General features: G+C 52.1%; 1 protein-coding gene and 1 pseudogene across 1 annotated transcript; both read left to right on the forward strand.

Annotated features, from left to right (window-relative positions):
- Positions 1 to 1,302: 1,302 nt before the first annotated feature.
- On the forward strand, positions 1,303 to 20,199 carry F10 (coagulation factor X). The gene is made up of 8 exons (XM_059995873.1): positions 1,303 to 1,436; positions 3,248 to 3,408; positions 11,878 to 11,902; positions 12,871 to 12,984; positions 14,314 to 14,445; positions 16,319 to 16,560; positions 18,533 to 18,650; positions 19,448 to 20,199. Exons 1-8 carry the CDS (start codon positions 1,367 to 1,369, stop codon positions 20,077 to 20,079), a joined length of 1,494 nt encoding a protein of 497 aa, XP_059851856.1. The 5' UTR covers positions 1,303 to 1,366; the 3' UTR covers positions 20,080 to 20,199.
- LOC132413720 (lysine--tRNA ligase pseudogene) lies at positions 3,748 to 6,371 on the forward strand (annotated as a pseudogene).
- Positions 20,200 to 20,331: the final 132 nt, after the last annotated feature.

A 20,331-nucleotide genomic window follows, 5' to 3' on the forward strand; every position in this document is an offset into this window, starting at 1 on the left:
GGCACTGGGAGGACAGGCCACCTGGCCAAGGCCAGGAAAGCCGATATGCAAATGTCCAGGTGCCCCCAGCTCACAGCTCAGGCTGCAGACACTCGAGGAATTCTGCAACCAAAATGCCCGAGGTCTCCGGAGGCCCTGAGCCCAGTGGGCCTCTTGTTTCTTCCTGGAAATGAAAACTGGCTGGACTCCTCTTCCTGGGAAGAAAAGGGGATGTGGGGTTCAAGGGGCCAAGCCAGGAGCCCACTCAGACCCACAGGGGTTCAGCAGGTCGTGGGTGGGCTGCTGGCTCTGCCCTGCTTTCCCCGGCCTCTCTGCTGTGGTGGGCGCAGTGCCAGGCCACGCCACAGTGCATCACCCGCATGGACCATCTCCCCTCGCCAGGCGCGGGGAATCCAGTCTCGCCCCACACGCCCAGCAATGCAGAGACAGGCAGCACAGAGATCAGGCGAGCCAGGCCCAGGGACCAGGCTCTGCACATCACACTGACGACCCTGCGAAAGACCAGCCTGGCCTGGGCACCCAGCAGGAGCGTTCTGGGACATCATCGATTCGTTCAGTCCACTGGTGTTTACTGACCACCTACTGTGTGCCAGACACGCCTCTCCGTGCTGGACAGAGCAGCGAACAAGCCAAGCGACCAGGGTGTCACATGTGGGAAGCATCAAGTGTGCTCGGCGCGTGGAACACAGCACAACCCCCTCATCTCCCAGCACAAGCACTCACCCCACCAGCAGTTCCCAGGCCTCTTCCTCCAGAGCCTGGACTCTGCTGCGGAGCCCCGGTCAGCTGAGAAGCTCGGGCCATGTCCCACACCTGCCACTCCAGGGAGGGGAGGTTCCTGGCTGGCAGATGGGCCCAGGGGCCCGTGTGGTACGCACACCCCCCACCCAGCGTGGGCAGAACGCCCCGGGTCCTAACCGCGCGTCCACCACACACGGCCCCGGACTAACGCTCCACCTCTCTCTAAACCTGTCCTAGAGAAAAGATGGGCAAATGATAACTTGGCTTTTATCGTGGTTGTGAGAACAAAAACAGAGCTAACATAAACGTCTGAAACTATACAATGACGTTTTTTCTCTCTCAGAACAAAGAGCTCCTGTGCCCACAGCAGGCCCCCCGGACACGGTTCCTGACAAGGACCGTTGGGCCAGGACCTCCCCACGCTACACAGGCCAGGGGGACCATGCCCTCAGTGCGGTCGCCTGCCCCTACCCTCCCCCCGCCTCCCCTGCCACCGGGCAGGCCCAGGCTCCAATCAGGAGGCTGAGATAAACAGCAGGACACCCAGCCACCCTCCGGCCAGGGGGAGTGAACCTTGCTCCAGAGGCCTGTCACGGCGGGGACGAGCGCTGTCCTCGGCCGCACCATGGCGGGCGGGCTGTGCCTCTTCCTTCTCGGCGCCTCCCTGGCGGGCCTCCTGCTGCCGGGGGCAAGTGGTAAGTGCCCCTCACCCTGCAGGCTGCAGGGGTGGCCCTGGGGAGGGGGAGGGGGAGGGGTCAGGGCGATGCCCCTGAACTTCCACAGTGTGGAGAGTGGGTGCCCATCCCCTGTGGGAGGCTGGCACGAGCGCCTGGCGGGGTGGTTCCAGCCAGGCGTATCTTAGGGCCAGGTGTGCCTCCCTGTGGGTGGAGAGTCAGACAGCAGACCACAGATCACAAAGACAGAAACATGGGCAGAGAAGGAGGGAGAGAGACAGAGACAGAGACGGAGGGAGATGGAGGGAGGGCGAGGGGGGCAGTGGCAGAGACAGAGAGAAGCCCCCTTCCTCTGCCGGAGCAAACTGCGAGCACAGAGGCTAGGGGCTCACAGGCAGAGAGGAGCTTCCATGGCAGGGAAGAGGATGACAGCCAGTGCCACCACCCACAGGCTGGTTCCGCCAGGGGGCTCTAGGCTTTCTGGGACTCCAGACCTGTCCAAGAGAGGAAGCCAGAAAGGACAGAGCAGAGTGGAGGCAGCCCCGGGGGCCTGTCTGCATGTTTGCACTCTGGGTGACGTGGAAGTTCAGGGGCCCAGGCGCGTGGGAGGAGGAAAGGGTGAAAAGTGAGAAAGAGAAACAAACCAAACAGGAGTGGGGGGGGACCAGGTAGGGGAAGGAGGGAGGGGAGGAATGGGTGTGTGGCTTGTATTTCAAAGCAAGCGGTCCCTGGAGGAGCAGATGTTTGGAGTAATGGAGGATGGGCCCACACAGAACAAACGTGGGCCTGGCCTTGCCGGGAAAACACAGGTGTCACTAAAAGAAATGGGGAATTTGGAAGGGAAGGTAATTTGAGGTAGGATCGAGTGCACACTCGGAGCTCTAGACACTCTTTAAAACAACCCTAAGAAGGAGGTATCTAGTTCCCACTTGCCAGTATTCAGCAGTAGGTGACCAAGATGCATTTGCCACTCAAGACAGTTCGATTCCGCAGCCCTGTTTTTTAGTTTCGGACATGGGGAGTCTGGAGCTCTGATGTGAGGGCAGACATCCATCGCTGTGAGAGAGCTGAAAACACAGAGCTCACGATGGAAGTTGGGACTAGAAACGCCAACTTGGAGAGTCATCTTCCTTATGGTGAGACTCTCAATTCCCCAGCAGAAAAGAGGCAGAGAGCAGGGCAGAGCGCCAAGAAAAGGACCTGAGGGCCTCCCACAGCACAGTGAAAAGGGGAAGAGGAGTGGGTGAGACCGGGGAGACCCAGGCAGCTCGGAAGGGACTACTGAGGGGAGAGGGGAGAGATCCCTGATGGGGGAGATCTCTGAGCCAGCACACTTGAACTGGCAGGTCAATTTAGTGGGCTTTTTTTTTTTAATGAAACAGGACAGAAGTAGAAAATTTTGTCACAAGTACTATTTTGTAGAAAATAATAGTAAGCACTATTTCTTGAAACTTTTGTTTTACTCTTGTGTACGTGTGTCCTGGGACTTGAAACAAATCATACTTCTAATTGTAGATCGTGCAAAACCGTGTCACCTCCCCACCTAACGCAGAGCTGAGACCTTGAAGGGTGGGGAGGGGGCGCGGAGGGAACAGCTGAGCCACAGAACGGAGTGGAGGGCCGGGGGAGGCAAGAGGGACCGAAGGGCGAGTTCCAGAAGGAGGGCTCGGGCCTCAGCGCGGGGCCGGGTGTGCGCGTGCAGGACAGGGCAGGTCAGTGGTGGGCGCGCAGGCCCAGGGCAGGCGTCTGACCCGTCACTCGCGGGGGCGGGGGTGGCCCGGGGACGGGACCGCATGTGGGCGAGCACGTGACAGCCGCGTTCCCCACCACAGTGTTCCTGCCCCGGGACCAGGCCCACAGCGTCCTGCAGAGAGTCCGCCGGGCCAACTCGTTTTGGGAGGAGGTGAAGAAGGGAAACCTGGAAAGGGAGTGCCTAGAGGAGGCCTGCTCGTATGAGGAGGCCCGCGAGGTCTTCGAAGACACGGAGAAGACGGTAAGGGGCGGCGCGGCCAGGACGCACTTACAGGGCTGCGGGGGCTTCTGAAGCGCTGTCAGGTCCACCTTAAAACTCAAAATGTTTATCTAAGAACGCTCTGTCGACCTCGGCAGTGCACAAGGACCCCAGGCCCCGGCTTTTCGCCCAGACACTCAGCCGCCGCCATACTCGCCAACGGGTTCTGGTCCTGAGACCGCAGGGTGGGCGGTGCGCAAGCGCAGGACGAACGCGGCGTCGAGGCCCCGTTCCGTGCCTGCGCGGCGGCGGCGCCGGCGGTGGCGGCGGCGCCGGCGGTGGCGGTGGCGGCGGCGCGAAAGCACGCGCCCCTCCCCCGGAAGAGGTGGGGCCTCCGATGCTGCCCCGGAAGTCTCTGAGGTCCGTTAGCCACCTCGCGTTGTGCTGTCGTGTGGTGCTTTGCGTCAGGCCGTGGGGCGGCTTGGCTGCGGGGCAGGGGCCGAGGTGGAGGTGGACGGCCGCGAGCCAAAACTGAGCAACCGAGAGCTGAAGACGCCTGAAGGCTGAGGACAAAGTGGCGGAGAAGGAGGCCAAGCAGGAGCCCACGAGAGACAGCCTGGCCGCAGATGGCGGACCTGTCCACACCTCGGACAGCGGGCCCATGCACACCACAGGCCCGCAGTGGAGCGTCCAGCGGAGTCTGGGCCCTGGGGGACCCGTGCCACACAGGCTCGTGTAGACTCCTGCCTGCTCGCGGCAGCCTGGACGCCACCAGCCTGGCTCACCTTCAAGGTGGCGGAAGAGCTGTGCCCTTGGAGGACAGGTCCAGTTGCAAGTCATGGCTGAGTGGAGAAGTGTTAAGTCGGAAGAAGAATTTACTCAAGTCTATAGCAGACTGCCTTGTGGAGTCCAGAGAAGCCTGGGAAAACCGAGGAGCAGAGCCGAGAGTCCCTCAGCTCCACAGACTCGCATTACTGTCTTCTTGCTTCCATGGGCACCTCATCCCCCTTTGGCCGAAAGGTGAGGAAAGGCGGTATCATCGGAGATTCTGACTCCAGCCAGAGTGACTCTGTGAGGAAGAAGTGTATCCCACACGCCAAGATGATCACGTGTAAAATAAGTTTCTTGGAAGAGTTGGGGTTCCTAGATGAACTTCCCATGCTGAATGCCGCTTCACGGGGAGCTGTGACCAAGCTTTCCATCACCTAGCACGGCAACTTGGACATGAACCACGTGTAAGAACTGCTCCAGAACTCCAACTGTAAGATGCTGGTAGTTGGTGGCATTGACTGCATTTGTGATGTCGGATGCCAGTTCCAGACGATTTGACTCGAACTCACCACTCGTGAGTTTTACCTGGCCGATTATGATCTCGTGAAATCATGGATATCATATCAGGGATGCTGAACATGTTATGGGCAGTTACAAGACCACCCACCATCCAGTCAGCCCAGCAGGCCAAACCCATGAGATGGACTCTACCCCACCCTTCTGGAGAATGAGCACAATAGAAGGGCTCAAGAAAAACCTGGGAGTGAAGCTGCCGGAAACTAACCTCTTCAGAACAGAAGAGACCGAAAAAATTATTGATCACATCTGTGTCGCAAAAACTGCTGAATGTCCTCCGCCTCAGACCACAGGTAGACTCCTTGCTGAGCTTGTCAGAGTCTCTGAAAGTGGCTTGCAGCAGCGACCCACTCATCGGTGATCGCCCACAGATAACGGCCAGACAGACTGCTCTGGGTCTCACTGAGCAGGTTGAGTTACTTGTCATGAGGAGGGAAGTGTGCAGTGCTTACACTGGGTTAAATAGTCCCATACAGCAGCCAGAGGCTTTTAAACAACAGGCCAGAGCCACCAACGAGGATGATGTTCATAGATGAAAACTTCTGTACCGCCTGGAATCCAGGCTGCCCCCCACCTGGCTGTGGCATGGACATTGGCTGCATCACCATGTTTCTCACAGCCTACGGTAACATCAAGGAGGTACTTCTGTTTCCTGCCATGAAACCTGAAGGTAAGGAGAATGTGGCAACCACTGATACATTGAAAAGCACAATAGTTGGCACTTCTGTCTAGAAAATAATAATTGGTAAGTTGTATGACTCAGACATCTTTGCATTCCTGCAAAAGGTCAAGGTCTGCAAGGGAATTCTTGTGTTGCTATCCATTTGACTACCATGGTTCATTTCAGCCACCAGAAGAGAGAAGAGGAATTAAGAATTCATTTTTACTCCTTGTTACCAAGTGAACGATTTCTCTCTTTTAAAAAGTTATTCATAATTTCAGGAACTGTTTTTATTTTTAACTGTTCCTTTAGTTCACATACACTTAACAGTTTTTTAGATTATAGAAATAATTGTAGTGCCAAGTTCATGTTCTGCCTTTTTCCTCAGCATCATTTCCCAAACACTCTGCCTTACTTCCTTAGAACTACCATACTTATAATTTTAAAGAGCTAAGTTGTTTGTTTGTTTTGGCCATGCTGCACAGCTTGTGGGATCTTAGTTCCCCAAACAGGGCTTGAACCCACGCACTCAGCAGTGAAAGTTCAGAGTCCTAACCACCAGACTGCCAGGGAATTCTCTAAATAATTCACGTGTCAAAGAAGAAGTCTCAAGGGAAGCTAGAAAATACTTTCAGGACTTCCCTGGTGGTGCAGTGGTAAAGAATCCACCTTTCAGTGCAGGGGACGTGGGTTTGATCCCTGGTTGGGGAACTAAGGTCCCCATGCTATGGGCCAGCTAAGCCCATGCGCCTCAACTACTGAGCCCACGCGTCTCAACTAGAGAGCCCACGTGCTGTAAACGACAGAGCCCACATGCTCTGGAGCCCGTGCGCCACAACTAGAGAGAGAAAACCCACATGACACAACTAGAGAGAAGCCCGTGCACCGCAACAAAAGATCCCGCGCGCTGTGACAAGGATGCCGCAAGTAAGACCCGACACAGCCAAAAATAAAAATATATATAAATAAATTTTTTGAAAAAAGAAAAGAAAATACTCTCAGCTGAACAAAAATGAATACATAACATACAAAATCTCGTGGGATGCAGCTAAACAGTGCTTATCGGGAAATTTATAGCATGAAATGTTTTTATAAGAAAAGAAGTTTTCAAATTGATAATCTAAGCTTCCACCTTAAGACACACACACACAAAAAGGCAAAATAAACCCAAAAGAGGAGAAATCAATAAAATTGAAGAAATAATTTGAAATAATAGAGAAAATCAGTAAAACTGATAAGATTTAACAAGATTGACAAAAAAGAGCACATGAATTGTATCAGGAATGAAAGAAGAGATATTACTACAGACCCTGCATATGTTAAAAGGATAATAAGAGAATACTATGAACAACTCCATGCACAAATTTGGATGGAATTTTACAATTTGGATGAAATGGACCAATTCCTCAAAACCATGAACTATCAAAACACGTAGTACGACAGAGATATCTGCAAATTCAACTTCTTAGTTAAAAACCTTCTGTAAAGGAAATGTCCAGGTCCAGACTGTGTCACTGGTGAGTTTTACCAAACATTTATAGAAGAAATAACACCAATTCTGTGTAATCTCTTCTAGAAACGAAAAGGGAACACTTGTAAGTTTGTTTTCTATCAGCATTACCCTGATGCCAAAACCCACAAAAACAGAAGAAAGAGAAAAAGAGGGAAGGAGGGAGGGAGGAAGGTAGAAAGAAAGAAAGCTATATAACAACATTTCTCATGAACCTCTTATAAATATTCTCAACAAATTATTAGCAAATTGAATAAAGCAATATATGTTAAAAAAAAAAAAAAAGAATACACAATGACCAAGTGGGTTTATCTGGGGTACACAAGGCTGGCTCAGTATTTGAAAATCAATAGTGTAATCCACCAGTTTAAAGAAGAAAAATCCACATAATCATATCAACTGATAGAGAAAAAGCACCTGAAAAGATTCAACATCCATTCATGATAAAAAACCTTTCAGTGATTTCCCTGGTGGTCCAGTGAGTAAGACTCTGTGCTCCCAATGCAGGGGGCAGGGGTTTGATCCCTGGTAGGGTTATGAGATCCTGCACGCATGCTGCAACTAAAAGATCCCGCATGCCGCAGCGAAGACCCAGAGCAGCCAGAAATAAATATTTTTAAATAAGGAAATAAAACAATTATTAAAAAAAAACCTTTCAGCAAACTACAATTAAAAGGGAACTTCTTCAACATGATAAAGATTATTAACAAGGAACCTACAGCTGATATCGTGGTGAAAACTGAATGCTTGCCCTCTAATACTGGGAAAAAGGCAAGGATGTCCATTTCTAATACACCCAATTCAGCATTGTACTGGAAACCCTAGCCATAAGGAAGGTTTAACAATAAGCCAAGATAAAGAAATGAAACTCCCTATTTGCAAGTAACATGATTATCTACATAGAAAATCCCATGGAATCTGGAAAAAATACTCCTAAAATGTATGTGTCTAGCAAGGTCACAGAATACAAGGTCAGCACACAAATATTAATTGTATTTCTGTGTAGTAGTAATGTGTAGTTAGAAACAAACAAATAATTAATGCCACTTACTGTTGCTCCAAAGAAAAATATCTATGTGTAAATCTAATAAAACATGTGCACGACCTGTATGCTGAAATCTGCAAAATGCTAACGAAAGGAAGAGGACCTACATGAATAGACATAGAATGTTCATGGTTTGAAAGACTTAACATATTAAAATATTGACTCTTCCCTATTTGATATATAGATTTAATGCAGTGCCAAACTTCCATCAGATAAAGACAAGTTGATTCAATATTTGTAATATGGAAAAACAAAGGAATTAGAATAGCTAAAACAATTTTGAGAAAGAAGATAAAATTGGAGGAATCACACTGCCTGATTTAAAGACTTACTGTAAATCTACATTAATCACAGAGATAAGGGACTTGCTTGGTGGCGCAGTGGTTAAGAGTCCGCCTGCCAGTGCAGGGGACACAGGTTCAATCCCTGGTCCCAGATGATCCCACATGCCGTGGAGCAACTAGGCCCGTGCACCACAACTACTGAGCCCAAGTGCTGCAACTAGCCCGCGTGCCTAGAGTCCATGTGCCGCAACAAGAGAAGCCACTGCAGTGAGAAGCCCATGCACCTCAACGAAGAGTAGCCCCTGCTCGCCACAACTAGAGAAAGCCCGCGCACAGCAATGAAGACCCAACGCAGCCATAAATAAATAAATAAAATCGTAGCGATACTGATGTGTGCTGTTGGTAAAGGGAGAAACACATAGATCAAAAGAACAGAATAGAAAGTCCATAAATAGACCCATGCAAATATGGCCAGTTGATTTTTTTTTTAATATTTATTTATTTAGGCTGTGCCGGGTCTTATTGCAGCACGTGGGATCTTCATTGCCACATGCGGGATCTTTAGTTGCGGTATGCATGCGGGATCTTTAGTTGTGGCATGCATGCGGGATCTAGTTCCCCTACCAGGGATCAAACCTGAGCCCCCTGCATTGGGAGCACAGAGTCTTACCCACTGGACCACTGGGGAAGTCCTTGGCCAATTGATTTTGACAAAGGTGCATAAGCATTTCAATAGAAAAAGAATTCTCTTTTTCAATAAATGGTATTGGAATAATTCTACATCTATATGCAAAAAAAGGTCAGCTTTGACCTAAACGTCACAACTATACAAATATCTCAAAATGGACCATATAGCTCTAAAGATAAAACAGGAAACTTTTAGGAGAAAATTTTCATGACACAAAGTTAAGTTAGGCAAAAATTCTTAGACGTGACACCAAAAGCATAATCCATAAAAAGTATATAGATAAATTAGACTTATTCTAAATTTAAAACTTTTGCTCTGTGAAAAACATTAAGAGAATGAAAATACAAGCTATTGACTAAGAAAATATTTGCAAATCACATATCTGCCAAAAGTTTTGTGGTCAGAATATAAAGAACTCTCACAAGTCAACAGAAGAAAATAAACAACCCAATTAAATACAGTGAGCAAAAGATTTGAACAGACACTTCACCAAAGAGGATACATGGATGGCAAATAAGCATGCGAGAAGATATTCAACATTATTAGCCATTACAGAAATGCAGATTAAAACCACGATGAGGGACTTCCCTGGGTCCAGTGGTTAAGACTCCATGCTTCCACTGCAGGGGGCATGAGTTCGATCCCTGGCCAAGGAACTGAGGTCCCACGTGCCGCAAGGTGCGCCCCCCCCCTCCAAAAAAACAAAACAAAACACAATGAGATGCCACTACACACCTAGAATAAAAACCAAGTGCTGGTGAAGATGTGGAGCGACCACAGCTCATACACTGCTGTGGGCACGCAAAACGGTACAGCCAGTCTGAAAAGCAGTTTGACAGTTTCATATAAAGTTACCATGTGACTCAGCAATCCCATTCTTGGGTATTTACTGTAGAGAATTGAAGACTTTTTCAACAAAACCTGTACATAAATGTTAATAGCAACTCTATTCATAATTGCCGAAAACTAGAAATAGTACAGATGTCCTTTGTTGGGTGAATGGATAAACAAAGCGTGGTACGCCACACAGTGGAACACTGCTCATCAGTAAAAGAGCACAAACATCGACATGCACAGTAACTCGAATGAATTTCAGTTTCAGAGGCACTATGCTGAGTGAAGGAAGCTAGTTTCACAAGGTTATATCACGTATGAGTCCATTTACAGGACATTCTCAAGAAGTCATGACTGTAGTGACGCAGAGCAGACTCGTGCTGGGCATTCGGAGCGGGGGTGGCCAGTGGCTGGCAAGGTTGGGGGAGATGGAGCTGTTCTGCGTCTCGGTTGTGGCGGTGATGATACAAATCTATACATGTGTTGGCTTTTATAGAATTGTACACCAAAAAAAGTTTTACTGTGCGATAAATTTTTAAATAAAAAATTTAAAAGTGTAGTCATTTCTTAGGCCTTCTGTAACAAAGCACCCCAAATTGGGTGTCTTAAAACAACAGAAATTTACTCTCTCACAGTTCTGGAGACCACAAGTCGAAACCAAAGTGTCACCAGGCTTGGTTCCTTCTGGAAGGTCTGAGGGAGGATCTGTTCCATCCTCTCGCCCAGCTTCTGGGGGCGACCAGCAGCCCTTGCTGTTCCTTGGCCGGTAGATACATCACTCCACTCTCTGCCTGCACCTTCACACAGCCTTCTCTCTGTGTGGCCTGTGTGATATTTTATGTCTCTTATAAGGACACTCTCATTGATTGGGAGTCCACTCTAATCCAGTACGAGCTGTTCTCGATCCATAACTTAATTACATCTGCAAAGACCCTCTTTCCATTAAGGTCAGATTCTGAGGTTGCACCTAAGTTGGGGCCGGGGAGTAGGGGAGACACTAATTAACCTACTATAGATAGAAAAAAATTGTTTTAAGACTACGAACATTTCTTTTCAGTGTTACATAGGCTCTTGATGCCCTATTTTAAGCTAATTACCAATTATCTTTTTTTCAAGTATCATAATGATTATTCTCCAAGCATCCGATCGTGTTTTGAATCTTGACCCAGGTATCTTAATGTAAAACCACTTATTGATTGGCTTGGGGGTAGCAAATAGAGCAAACCATTTTTGGTACAATCCGTTTCTTGGTAATTAATTTGAAAATAAATTTTCAATATTTAACAAAGTTGTGCAATTAAGATGATCGAGCATGGCATCTGGGAAACATTTTGTAATATTAAATGATTCATGTTAATCTTAAATTGATATACATGTAGGTCTAGATGTAATATGTGTGAAGTATAACACTGATTCTTCATATAAAAGCTTGGATATAGGTATTGATTTAAGAGATAGTAAAAAATTATATGATAATGTTGTATATGATGAAATTTAAACATTCTGTCTTAGAATTACAATTATTTGTCATTATGAATTTGTTACAGTGTTTGCATGTGATACATAAAGGGTACAGTTTGCTTCTGAATCTAAGCAATCACTTTAGAGATTTTACTTCAGTCGCTGTTGTCTCAGCACAGTTTCTCCAAACTGAGATTAGTGAAAAACAAACAAATAAAACCTATATAGAAACTTCTGTGGTTCAAGAAAAGTAATCCAATTTCGAATTACTTAACAGTTGAAGCAAATAATGTGAAAATCTTGATTGTGATCATATCGTTAGTGATTTTGCTAGGATGAAAGTTAGAAAAGTACATTTAATATTACAAAATGTTTCCCAGATGCCATGTTCAACTGTGTGAGCAGGCAAGAAAATGGACGCTAGGCCGTATTGGGGTATGATCATTTATTACACGAACATGTATTGTATTAAAAAAAAAAGATGAATGAAGCCACAGCTTTACAAATGCAGGGGATCTGAAAACATTTCCCCTTCAGGTTGAATAGTTCTAGGGCATTTTGTTCCAGAAAATGACCTCTGTCTGGGAAATAGCCTATTCGCTTGAGTTACTAGATTGTCGCTGTTATTGGTGTAAAATGTCTCTTTTCCATAATGCATTTAAATTTTTTTTTCCCTTTTAGAATGAATTCTGGAATATATACAAAGGTGAGATGTTTTCTGTTTCAGTCTTGAGTGAGAGGGGTTCATCAGGGTATTTAAATCGGGAGAGATTGTATTCAAACTTTGAAGATTTTCCTGAATTTCCTTTCTGCTCCTGTTTAAGTTTTACTTATCTAAGACTTTTCCCCTCTGAGTGTTTCCATAATAGTGATCGTAAAATAGTTTTTTATAGTAGCTTTATACTAATTCTAGTTTTGTTGCTTATATACATTTAAATCGGTTCATTCCCATTTGAGGATACCAAATTCCATGATAATTTTTTTAAACCCAAGTATACTAGGTAGAAACAGAACATAAGAGTCTGAAACACTGGGTCCTCTCATAAGGTAACCACGTTGATTTAATGCTTATAGCGTCTAAAATGGTATTTATCATAACTAATGTTTTCATTCTGGTAATAGTATTCAGGTTTCTCAAAATGACAACTGGACCTGTCTCTAAATTGTATTGTACAAATGCCCCAAGAAATGTGAAGTCCCATGTTAGTGCTGTACAGGAACTTTTCCTTCTCCTTTTACACCCAAACCATTGGAAATAGGAACCGTCTTGTCGATGCCCAGCCCAGAAACAAGTGTCCAGCAATCACTTATCCTCCCTCCTTCCAGCTGACCCCATGTGGTCACCAGCACAGGGCTCCGCTCCGTGATGGAAAAAAGTTGTCAGTGATTGTAAAAACACGGTCAGAGGTCTCAGCAAAAATTGGAAAACTCAGTCAGCAATCCAGCTAGATAGAGGCATCACGTGCACGTAGCCACAAAGCTGGGGCGGGGGGTGGCGGGGGGGGGGCAGTGGTAACGAAGTCCAGACAGGACAGCTTGTTTACAGGAAAACAGGAAGAATCCCAGGTTCATTCAAGTTAGCTGAGAACTGGGCGCCAGAATCAACCAGCAGAATCGTTTCCACGATGAGGGGAATTGCCTGCAAGCTGTGGTTTCCAAATGTTTTCTGCGCAGATGGTGACCAGTGTGAAAGCCGTCCTTGCCTGAATCAGGGCATATGTAAAGATGGCCTCGGGGAATACACATGCACCTGTTTGGAAGGATTTGAAGGCCAAAACTGTGAATTACGTGAGTTCCTCTTCTTGGTGGACCTTCCGGTCAGAGCCCCCTGCCGAGGCCAGGTGGGAATGTGGGAAGAAGCTAGAGGCCCAGGGAAACCGTCTCCGGTCACGTGGGCTTCAGCCTGTGCTCCGTGAGGCTGTGCCGCTGCAGGCAGTGGAACACGAGTCAGAGTCCCCAGTGTGGAGGACGGGATACCGGGCACTCCTCTGCCCCTCTGAGGAGCGGCTGTGGAACGAACGTTCCCGAAGGGTGGGGCCCCTTCACCTGGAAACGAGAACCGACGTTTCTTTCCTCGGAGGAGGATGTTTCTCCTGCTTGTCAGGATCCTGGAAATTCGTGCGAATGTCAGTGCTGAATGATCGGGATTGTCCAATTATATAACATTATTATATAAACATTTGGTACAATTAATTCTGCATGGAAAAATCACTGAGTTTTCCTAATACAGTGATTAACTTTTAATAAAAATTAGGTTAGAATTAGGCCAGTTTCTCCCTGAGGAGAAAAATTCAAGCTTTTTGAATTTCTTAATCTTTAATCTTCAGAGCATGCTTTTCGATTGGATACTTCTGCGTTTTCCCCAGTGGGAGTATCAGTCGTGCACCCTTCCATCCACCGTCCAGAGCAGCTTCCCCAAATACCGTTCTGCTGACGCTGGGGCTGTCAGGAATGTTTTCTAAAATTTCTTCAATGTTTGCCCCGTAACTAGTCTTTCATCAAAACCCAGTGGCGAAATGTAAAGTCAGCTGCCAGGCGGCATGACTGATGAGTCTGGGGTCTGATGTCCGGTGCACGTTGGCACGGTCCGGCGGTGAGGGCCCCTGTGCCCGGCGCCTCGCGGGACCTGGACAGCTCTCCTGGGGGCTGGGTGGTCTCCACCCCTTTACAAGGGACGCGACAGGCCGTGGGGTTTAAATAACGTGCCCAAATCACACAGCTGGAGACCGACGGCCGACTGGGAGCCGGCCTGAGTCCGGGACGTGGCTACCACCCCTCCTTCCCGCCGCACGGGAGCCAGACCCCCGTCTGGGGATGGACCCCAGGTGCTTTATGCCACGGGGGACTGAGGCCTCAGAGTGGACGCCGTGGTCTACTCTCGGCTCGGCCTGAGCTCCCACCTCGCTGGCCAGCGCCGCCACGCCCTTCTTAGGGCTGAACTTGAGACCCTCCAGCCTCCAGGCCTTCCCTGGGCTTGTGTGGGCTCCCTGGCCCCGGGGGCCCCACGTTGGCGGGGGAGGGGCCTGCCCGGGGCGCCGGCTGGTGGGCACCGTGGCACCGGCGAGTGACGGCACGTCCCTGGCGGGCCGCACCCTCAGCTTCCCGGCTCTTCCGCAGCCACGCGTGAGCTCTGCAGCCTGGACAACGGGGGCTGCGACCAGTTCTGCAGGGAGGAGCGGAGCGCGGTGCTGTGCTCGTGCGCCAGCGGGTACGACCTGGGCGACGACGGCAAGTCCTGCGTCTCCACAGGTAGGAGGGGCGCAGGCTGGGCTCCCGGTGGGGCTCGTGGTTTGGAGACAGACCCACTGTTTCTGTGAACCGCCTGAGAAACGGGCCAGTGCTGTCAGCTCTCTTGGGGGCACGTGGAGCGTGAGGGTAACGCGTGGAGGTCTCTTTGCCCAGTGCCCGGTTTGCAGCGAATCCCAAGTGGCCACTTTGCAGCTGCCACGATGGCGTCCCCGTCCCTCTCGGAAGGGCGGGGGCTTGGGAGGCTGGAGTTTCAAGGGCCGGAGCCGTGGGCCGGCCGAGGAGCCGGGGAGGGGGGGCAGGGGCCAGAAGGGGAACCCAGGGCCCTCCAGCACCGTTTTGGGTTGTGTGGGTCCCGATGTTAACAGAAGATTTTTTCCGTGATAAAAGCCAGATGCCATGCATCTGGCCCAGAAGCTCACGGAGGGCTGAGTGAGGGCCTGGGTTCTGGGGGTCCTGGTGGTGGGAGAGGCCCCGTCTCACACCCCATGGGGAGTCCTGCCTGACCGGGACTCCTCTGCTGTGGGGCGGGGGCCGGCCGTGCCCTTCTCAACTCGGGCTCCTTCTTGGGGTGACCCCAGCTCCTCCTCCAGCAGGCCCCAGCTGGCCCGCAGCCTTGGCATTACCTGGGGTGGTGAGGAATGCATAGTCCCGGGCCCACTGTAGAGGTGGGCATATTCCAGGGCAGTGGCAATTGTGTAAAATTAAATCTCTCAACAGGTAGAGGACAGTGAGATTTACATTTCTATTGGTAATGAGATTTTTTTTTTTTTTTTTTTTTTTTTTACGGTACGCGGGCCTCTCACTGTTGTGGCCTCTCCCGTTGCGGAGCACAGGCTCCGGACGCGCAGGCTCAGCGGTCATGGCTCACGGGCCCAGCTGCTCCGCGGCATGTGGGATCTTCCCGGACCGGGGTACAAACCCGTGTCCCCTGCATTGGCAGGCGGACTCTCAACCACTGTGCCACCAGGGAAGCCCCCCCAAAAATATTTTAATTGAAGTTGTTGCTTGTCATGCTTGCAAAATTTTTTTAATTCCAGGAATAATTACAGATCAATTTAAAATAAAGTTTGATGTTTGAAAATAAAATCAGGTAAACTACTTCCTGGTGCAGAAAGTTCTGTTCTAAGTCATGGACGAGCTGATGCAGAAAACTTCAAGGGGGCAGTGATCACAAACGTTAAGGCAGAGGCAGCTGGCGTGGGAAGAGCTCTCCTCCGCGAGCGAGCGAGCACACTCCCAGTGCACCCGCGGGCCCTGCGGGGCAAGTTCCACCAGGAACACACACGGGGGACGGCCTCAGGTGTGCGGCCCCCAGCTCCCCTGCCTCTGTTCTGCTTCGCCCCCGCTCTGCCTCGGTTGCCTAGTTGGTAAGGATACGAAAGGGCGCTTTTCGGCCTTTCCTGGCCCCTCCCTTGCTTGGCGCTTGTAAGGGTCGCTGTCATCCTTCAGCTGTCCCTGACAAAGCTCCGCCTGCCACTCGTCCTGCCCAGAACACTTCTTTCTCTTCAGCGTTTCATTAGGAAATGTTTCCAACACACAGCGGGGCTAAGAGAACTTTGGGGCTTGAGCGCCCCAGCCCCCCGTCTGCCATCCTGGTCTCCATGTACCAGTCGTGTCCCCCGCAGCCCCACGGTCCTCCGTCCAGCCACAGCCACCCGACTTCCACAGGCGTCCCAGTAGACACAGAGCCCCTTACACACGTCTGCACGCTGGCCGGCCAGAGGTCAGGGCTCCCACCCGCAGCCCAGCCCTAGCAGGACACAGGGCGCCCCACTCCCCCAGGGCCCGCTTCTCGGGCTCCTCCTCGGAGTGGCCTGCGTGGGCCCTGCAGGGAGGCCTCCGCGAGGCTGAGGCCCGACTGCTGTTCTTCCAGAGCCCTTCCCCTGCGGGAAGCTCACCCTGGGACGCGGCAGGCGGTCGGCCACCCACGGCAGCGGGGAGGCCCCCGAAGCAGGCGTGCCGGAGCAGTACGACCGCGGAGACCTGGGCCCCACCGAGAGCTCCCTCCACCTGCTGGGCCTCAACGGGACAGAGCCCAGCCCCAAGGAGGACGAGAGCCACCTGGTCCGGATAGTGGGCGGGAGGGACTGCGAAGACGGGGAGTGCCCCTGGCAGGTAACCGCGCGCAGCTCAGCGGCCGGTGAGCTGGGTGGGGGCTGCCCCGCCGGGCGCCCGGCCCACGCGGGCCCGCAGCAGACTTGAGTGGGCGGCGGCGGAAGGAGCCGAGGTCGAAGAGGCCGGGCCTCTGCCCTCTCTGCCCGGCCCCCCCTCCCGCCCAGGCAGAGAAGGGGCTCCAGCTCGGGCGGCAGCGGGGGGGTGGGGGGCGCAGGCGGAGGACGGCTCCCCTGAGGCCTCTGCTTGCTCTTTGGTTCGACGGGAGGCGGAAAGAGTTGCTCTCCCTGTTTCATTTCTAATTTGGTAGATTTTTCTTACCCAAACACCCAAGTCCTAATGAGGCAGACGGTACCTTAGCAAAAAGTATATCCATCTGTTTTCAAAGGTAAAAACTCACTGTTTGGTTGTTGATTTGGACTAAAGTTGCCAGACTTAGCAAATAAAAACACAGGTTTCCACTTAAATTTGAATTTCAGATAAACAATAAATAAGTTTTAATGTGAGTATGTCCCAAATATCACACGGGACACACACTGAAAATTATTTGCTATTTACCTGAGTCAGATTTAACTGGGGGCCTACCCAGAACCCTCACTTGGCCTTTAAGCGTCCAAAGCCAAAATGCCTTCTCCTGCAAGTAATATTCCCAGAGCTGCCGACAACCCTTAGGAATGACGTCAGCTGGCCCCCACCGGCTACAAGGCAGGTGTGCGTTTATCTGAATTATCACGAGCCTGAGCAAGGACACGCCAAAACCTAGTCACCATCCACGGAGAGTGTGTCGCGGGTCAGGGCTGCCTGGGTGTTGTGCGTGTGGGTCTGAAAGCGCCAGGGCCTCTTCTCTCACGTGTGGCATCACGACCTAGGAAGGGAGGTGAGCCCCCCCAAATCCCCACAATTCCAGTTGCTGCGTGAGAGGGCCAGGAACGTGGTACCCGTGGAGCATGTGAATTCCCACTGGGAAAGGAGGGCGGCTCCCCACAGGGCGGGGGCGGACACGGGGCTCTGAGGGGCTCGCATGGGGCTCTCCGGGGAGCGGACAGGAAGAGCCTCACGGGAGGGTCCCCAGACTTGGCCAGTTGCCTCATGTCCGTCTCCAGGAAGGACGGTCAGTGACCCAAGTCTTAGGAAGACTGACCCTCCTCACTTGTCCCACAAGTGGGGTTATGAGTTGATAGATTATGCAAAAACAAAAACAAAACATCACGACTTCATGCCAGTCATGAACGTCCTCCAAAGTTCTTTTAGAACTTGACATTGTTGAGAGTTTCATTAACCTGCCCCCTCTCAACCCATGGCTGTTGCTTAGCGAGTCCCCAGAGAAGGGAAAGCAGAAAACGCTCTCTCGGCATCTGCCGGCCCAGCCCTTTGGGGAGAAGGAAAATAGGGGAAGGGTCTGTGCTCTCACTCGCCCAGTCAGCACCCCATCCCGGTGGAGTGTTCCCCGCCCCATGTCCTGTCAGGAGCAGCCATGTGGATCCCAGGAACCGGCCTTGAATGGTAGCACCCGCAGCCGCGGGAGGGGGTCCGGACGGTGGAAGCGTCCCCAGGCCCAGCGTAGCAAGTGTCTCGTCCAGAGCCTGGTGTCTGCCTGGTCTGGGGCCTAATTCACACCAGAGACAACAGACAGCAGTTCTTCTGCACATAGAGCTGCTGAGGGGCCTTCCGGAGCCGGGAAATACAGACGGGTAGGGGCTGGATCTGGGTGGGGAGAAGCCCCTCAGCCGTAGCGCTGGGCCCTCGGCAGGGCCGTGGGGTCCATGGTGGGCCCGCTCCAAGAACGGGCGGCGCTTGGCAGCACGGCCCCTGGGGGTGGGCGTGGGGCTGCGCTGGCCTGGTCCTCGTTCCAGCTCGAAGACCCCATGAGTCCTCCCGGGGGGCAGGCCCACTGTGGTGGGGAGATGGGGAGGAGGCTTGGGCTAACGGTCTCAAAGTCAGGCTCCACCTGGCACCTCTGGCCCTCCCGTCACAGGCTCTGCTCGTCAATGAGGAGAACGAGGGCTTCTGCGGGGGCACCATCCTGAGCGAATTCTGCGTCCTCACCGCGGCCCACTGTCTTCTGCAGGCCAAGCGGTTCACAGTGAGGGTAGGTGAGTGCCGCTCACACCGTGCGGGGCCCCCGGGTTTCAGAGGCACTAGGACTGACAGGCTGGCCGGAAAAGCTAGTTCAAATACTGAGGTCCTGAGGGGGAGAGGGAGGCCGGGGGACGAGGGGCGCCCCTGCCCCCTGCACGCAGGGTCCGCCGTGCCCTCTCCTCCGGGAAGTCCCCCAGAGCCCCCAGCCGTCTGAGCAGCCGCCACCACTGCCCCACATTTGCATCTGGGGGACTATTTCCTAACGTCCCCCTTCTCACCACACCCTAGAGCTGCTCCACGACAGTCCAGGGCGAGCCACGTGCCCGAGCCACGGCTGTAATGTCTAGCTTCCTAGTTCCCTTACGTTGTCTAGTTTTAAAGTCCACAGGTGATACTCATTTCGGTAACACCCCTCATTACCCAGTATAGCCAAAGTAGTGTCAGTCTGACCTGTAATTGGCTTGTAAAGTCCTCTTGAGGTATTTTGAGTTGGTTTTTCATTCTGAGATTTGGCACTCATGGCACATGTGGGTTCTGCTCAGTGCCCACTTGGCCCCGTGGCTGGGGGCAGGTCCAGCAGGCCGGACCCGGTGCCCAGCCCCATCCGCGGGCAGACCAGGGGAGGGTGGCCGCTGCCCCCAGCGGGGAAGCCGTAGGCTGTCACACTGGCCTCGCTCTAGTCGCCTGTATTTCACATTTCCTAGTGACCACGTGCCAATCTCTAAGCAGAAAAAAAGCGGGACTGCTTTAAAGCGTCAGTGACGTGCAGGGCCTGGCGGCCCCCAGCTGACGGCCACGTCCCCGTCCGCAGGTGACCGGGACACGGAGAAGGAGGAGGGCAACGAGATGGCACACGAGGTAGAGGTGACCGTGAAGCACAGCCGGTTCGTCAAGGAGACTTACGACTTCGACATCGCGGTGCTGCGGCTCAAGACGCCCATCAAGTTCCGCAGGAACGTGGCGCCCGCCTGCCTGCCGGAGAAGGACTGGGCCGAGGCCACGCTGCTGACCCAGAAGACGGGCGTCGTCAGCGGCTTCGGGCGCACGCACGAGCGGGGCCGCCTGTCGTCCACGCTCAAGATGCTGGAGGTGCCCTACGTGGACAGGACCACCTGCAAGCTGTCCAGCAGCTTCACCATCACCTCCAACATGTTCTGCGCCGGCTACGATGCGCAGCCCGAGGACGCCTGCCAGGGCGACAGCGGCGGCCCCCACGTCACCCGCTTCAGGGACACCTACTTCATCACTGGCATCGTCAGCTGGGGCGAAGGATGCGCGCGGAAGGGGAAGTACGGCGTCTACACCAAGGTCACCAACTTCCTCAAGTGGATTGACAAGTCCATGAAAGCCGGGCTGGGGACGGGGGGAGCCGCGCCCCCAGTGAAGCCCCCCACTGCCCCTCGCAGCCCCTGCCTCTCCCTCCTCTCAGCACCGGGGCTCTGAGCCGGCCTCCCTCCCTGCCGTGATTAGAGCTGGGTTGATTCCTTATCCTGCTTCTGTTTTTGCTCCACCGAAGTGGGAAATGAAGGTCCATTTGGAACCTGGGACCCTGCCTTCCCGTCGCCAGCTGGGAGGTTTCAGGATTCGGGAAGTGCTACCCACATAGGATGGGCCAGGGCTCCCAGACCAAGTCTTAAAACTGAGGGGCCTTTTCTGTTCACAGCGCGTTTCTCTGTCCTGGAGGCCGCCAGCTGC

This window comes from Delphinus delphis, chromosome 18, assembly GCF_949987515.2.
Source record: "Delphinus delphis chromosome 18, mDelDel1.2, whole genome shotgun sequence".
Taxonomy (NCBI): domain Eukaryota; kingdom Metazoa; phylum Chordata; class Mammalia; order Artiodactyla; family Delphinidae; genus Delphinus; species Delphinus delphis.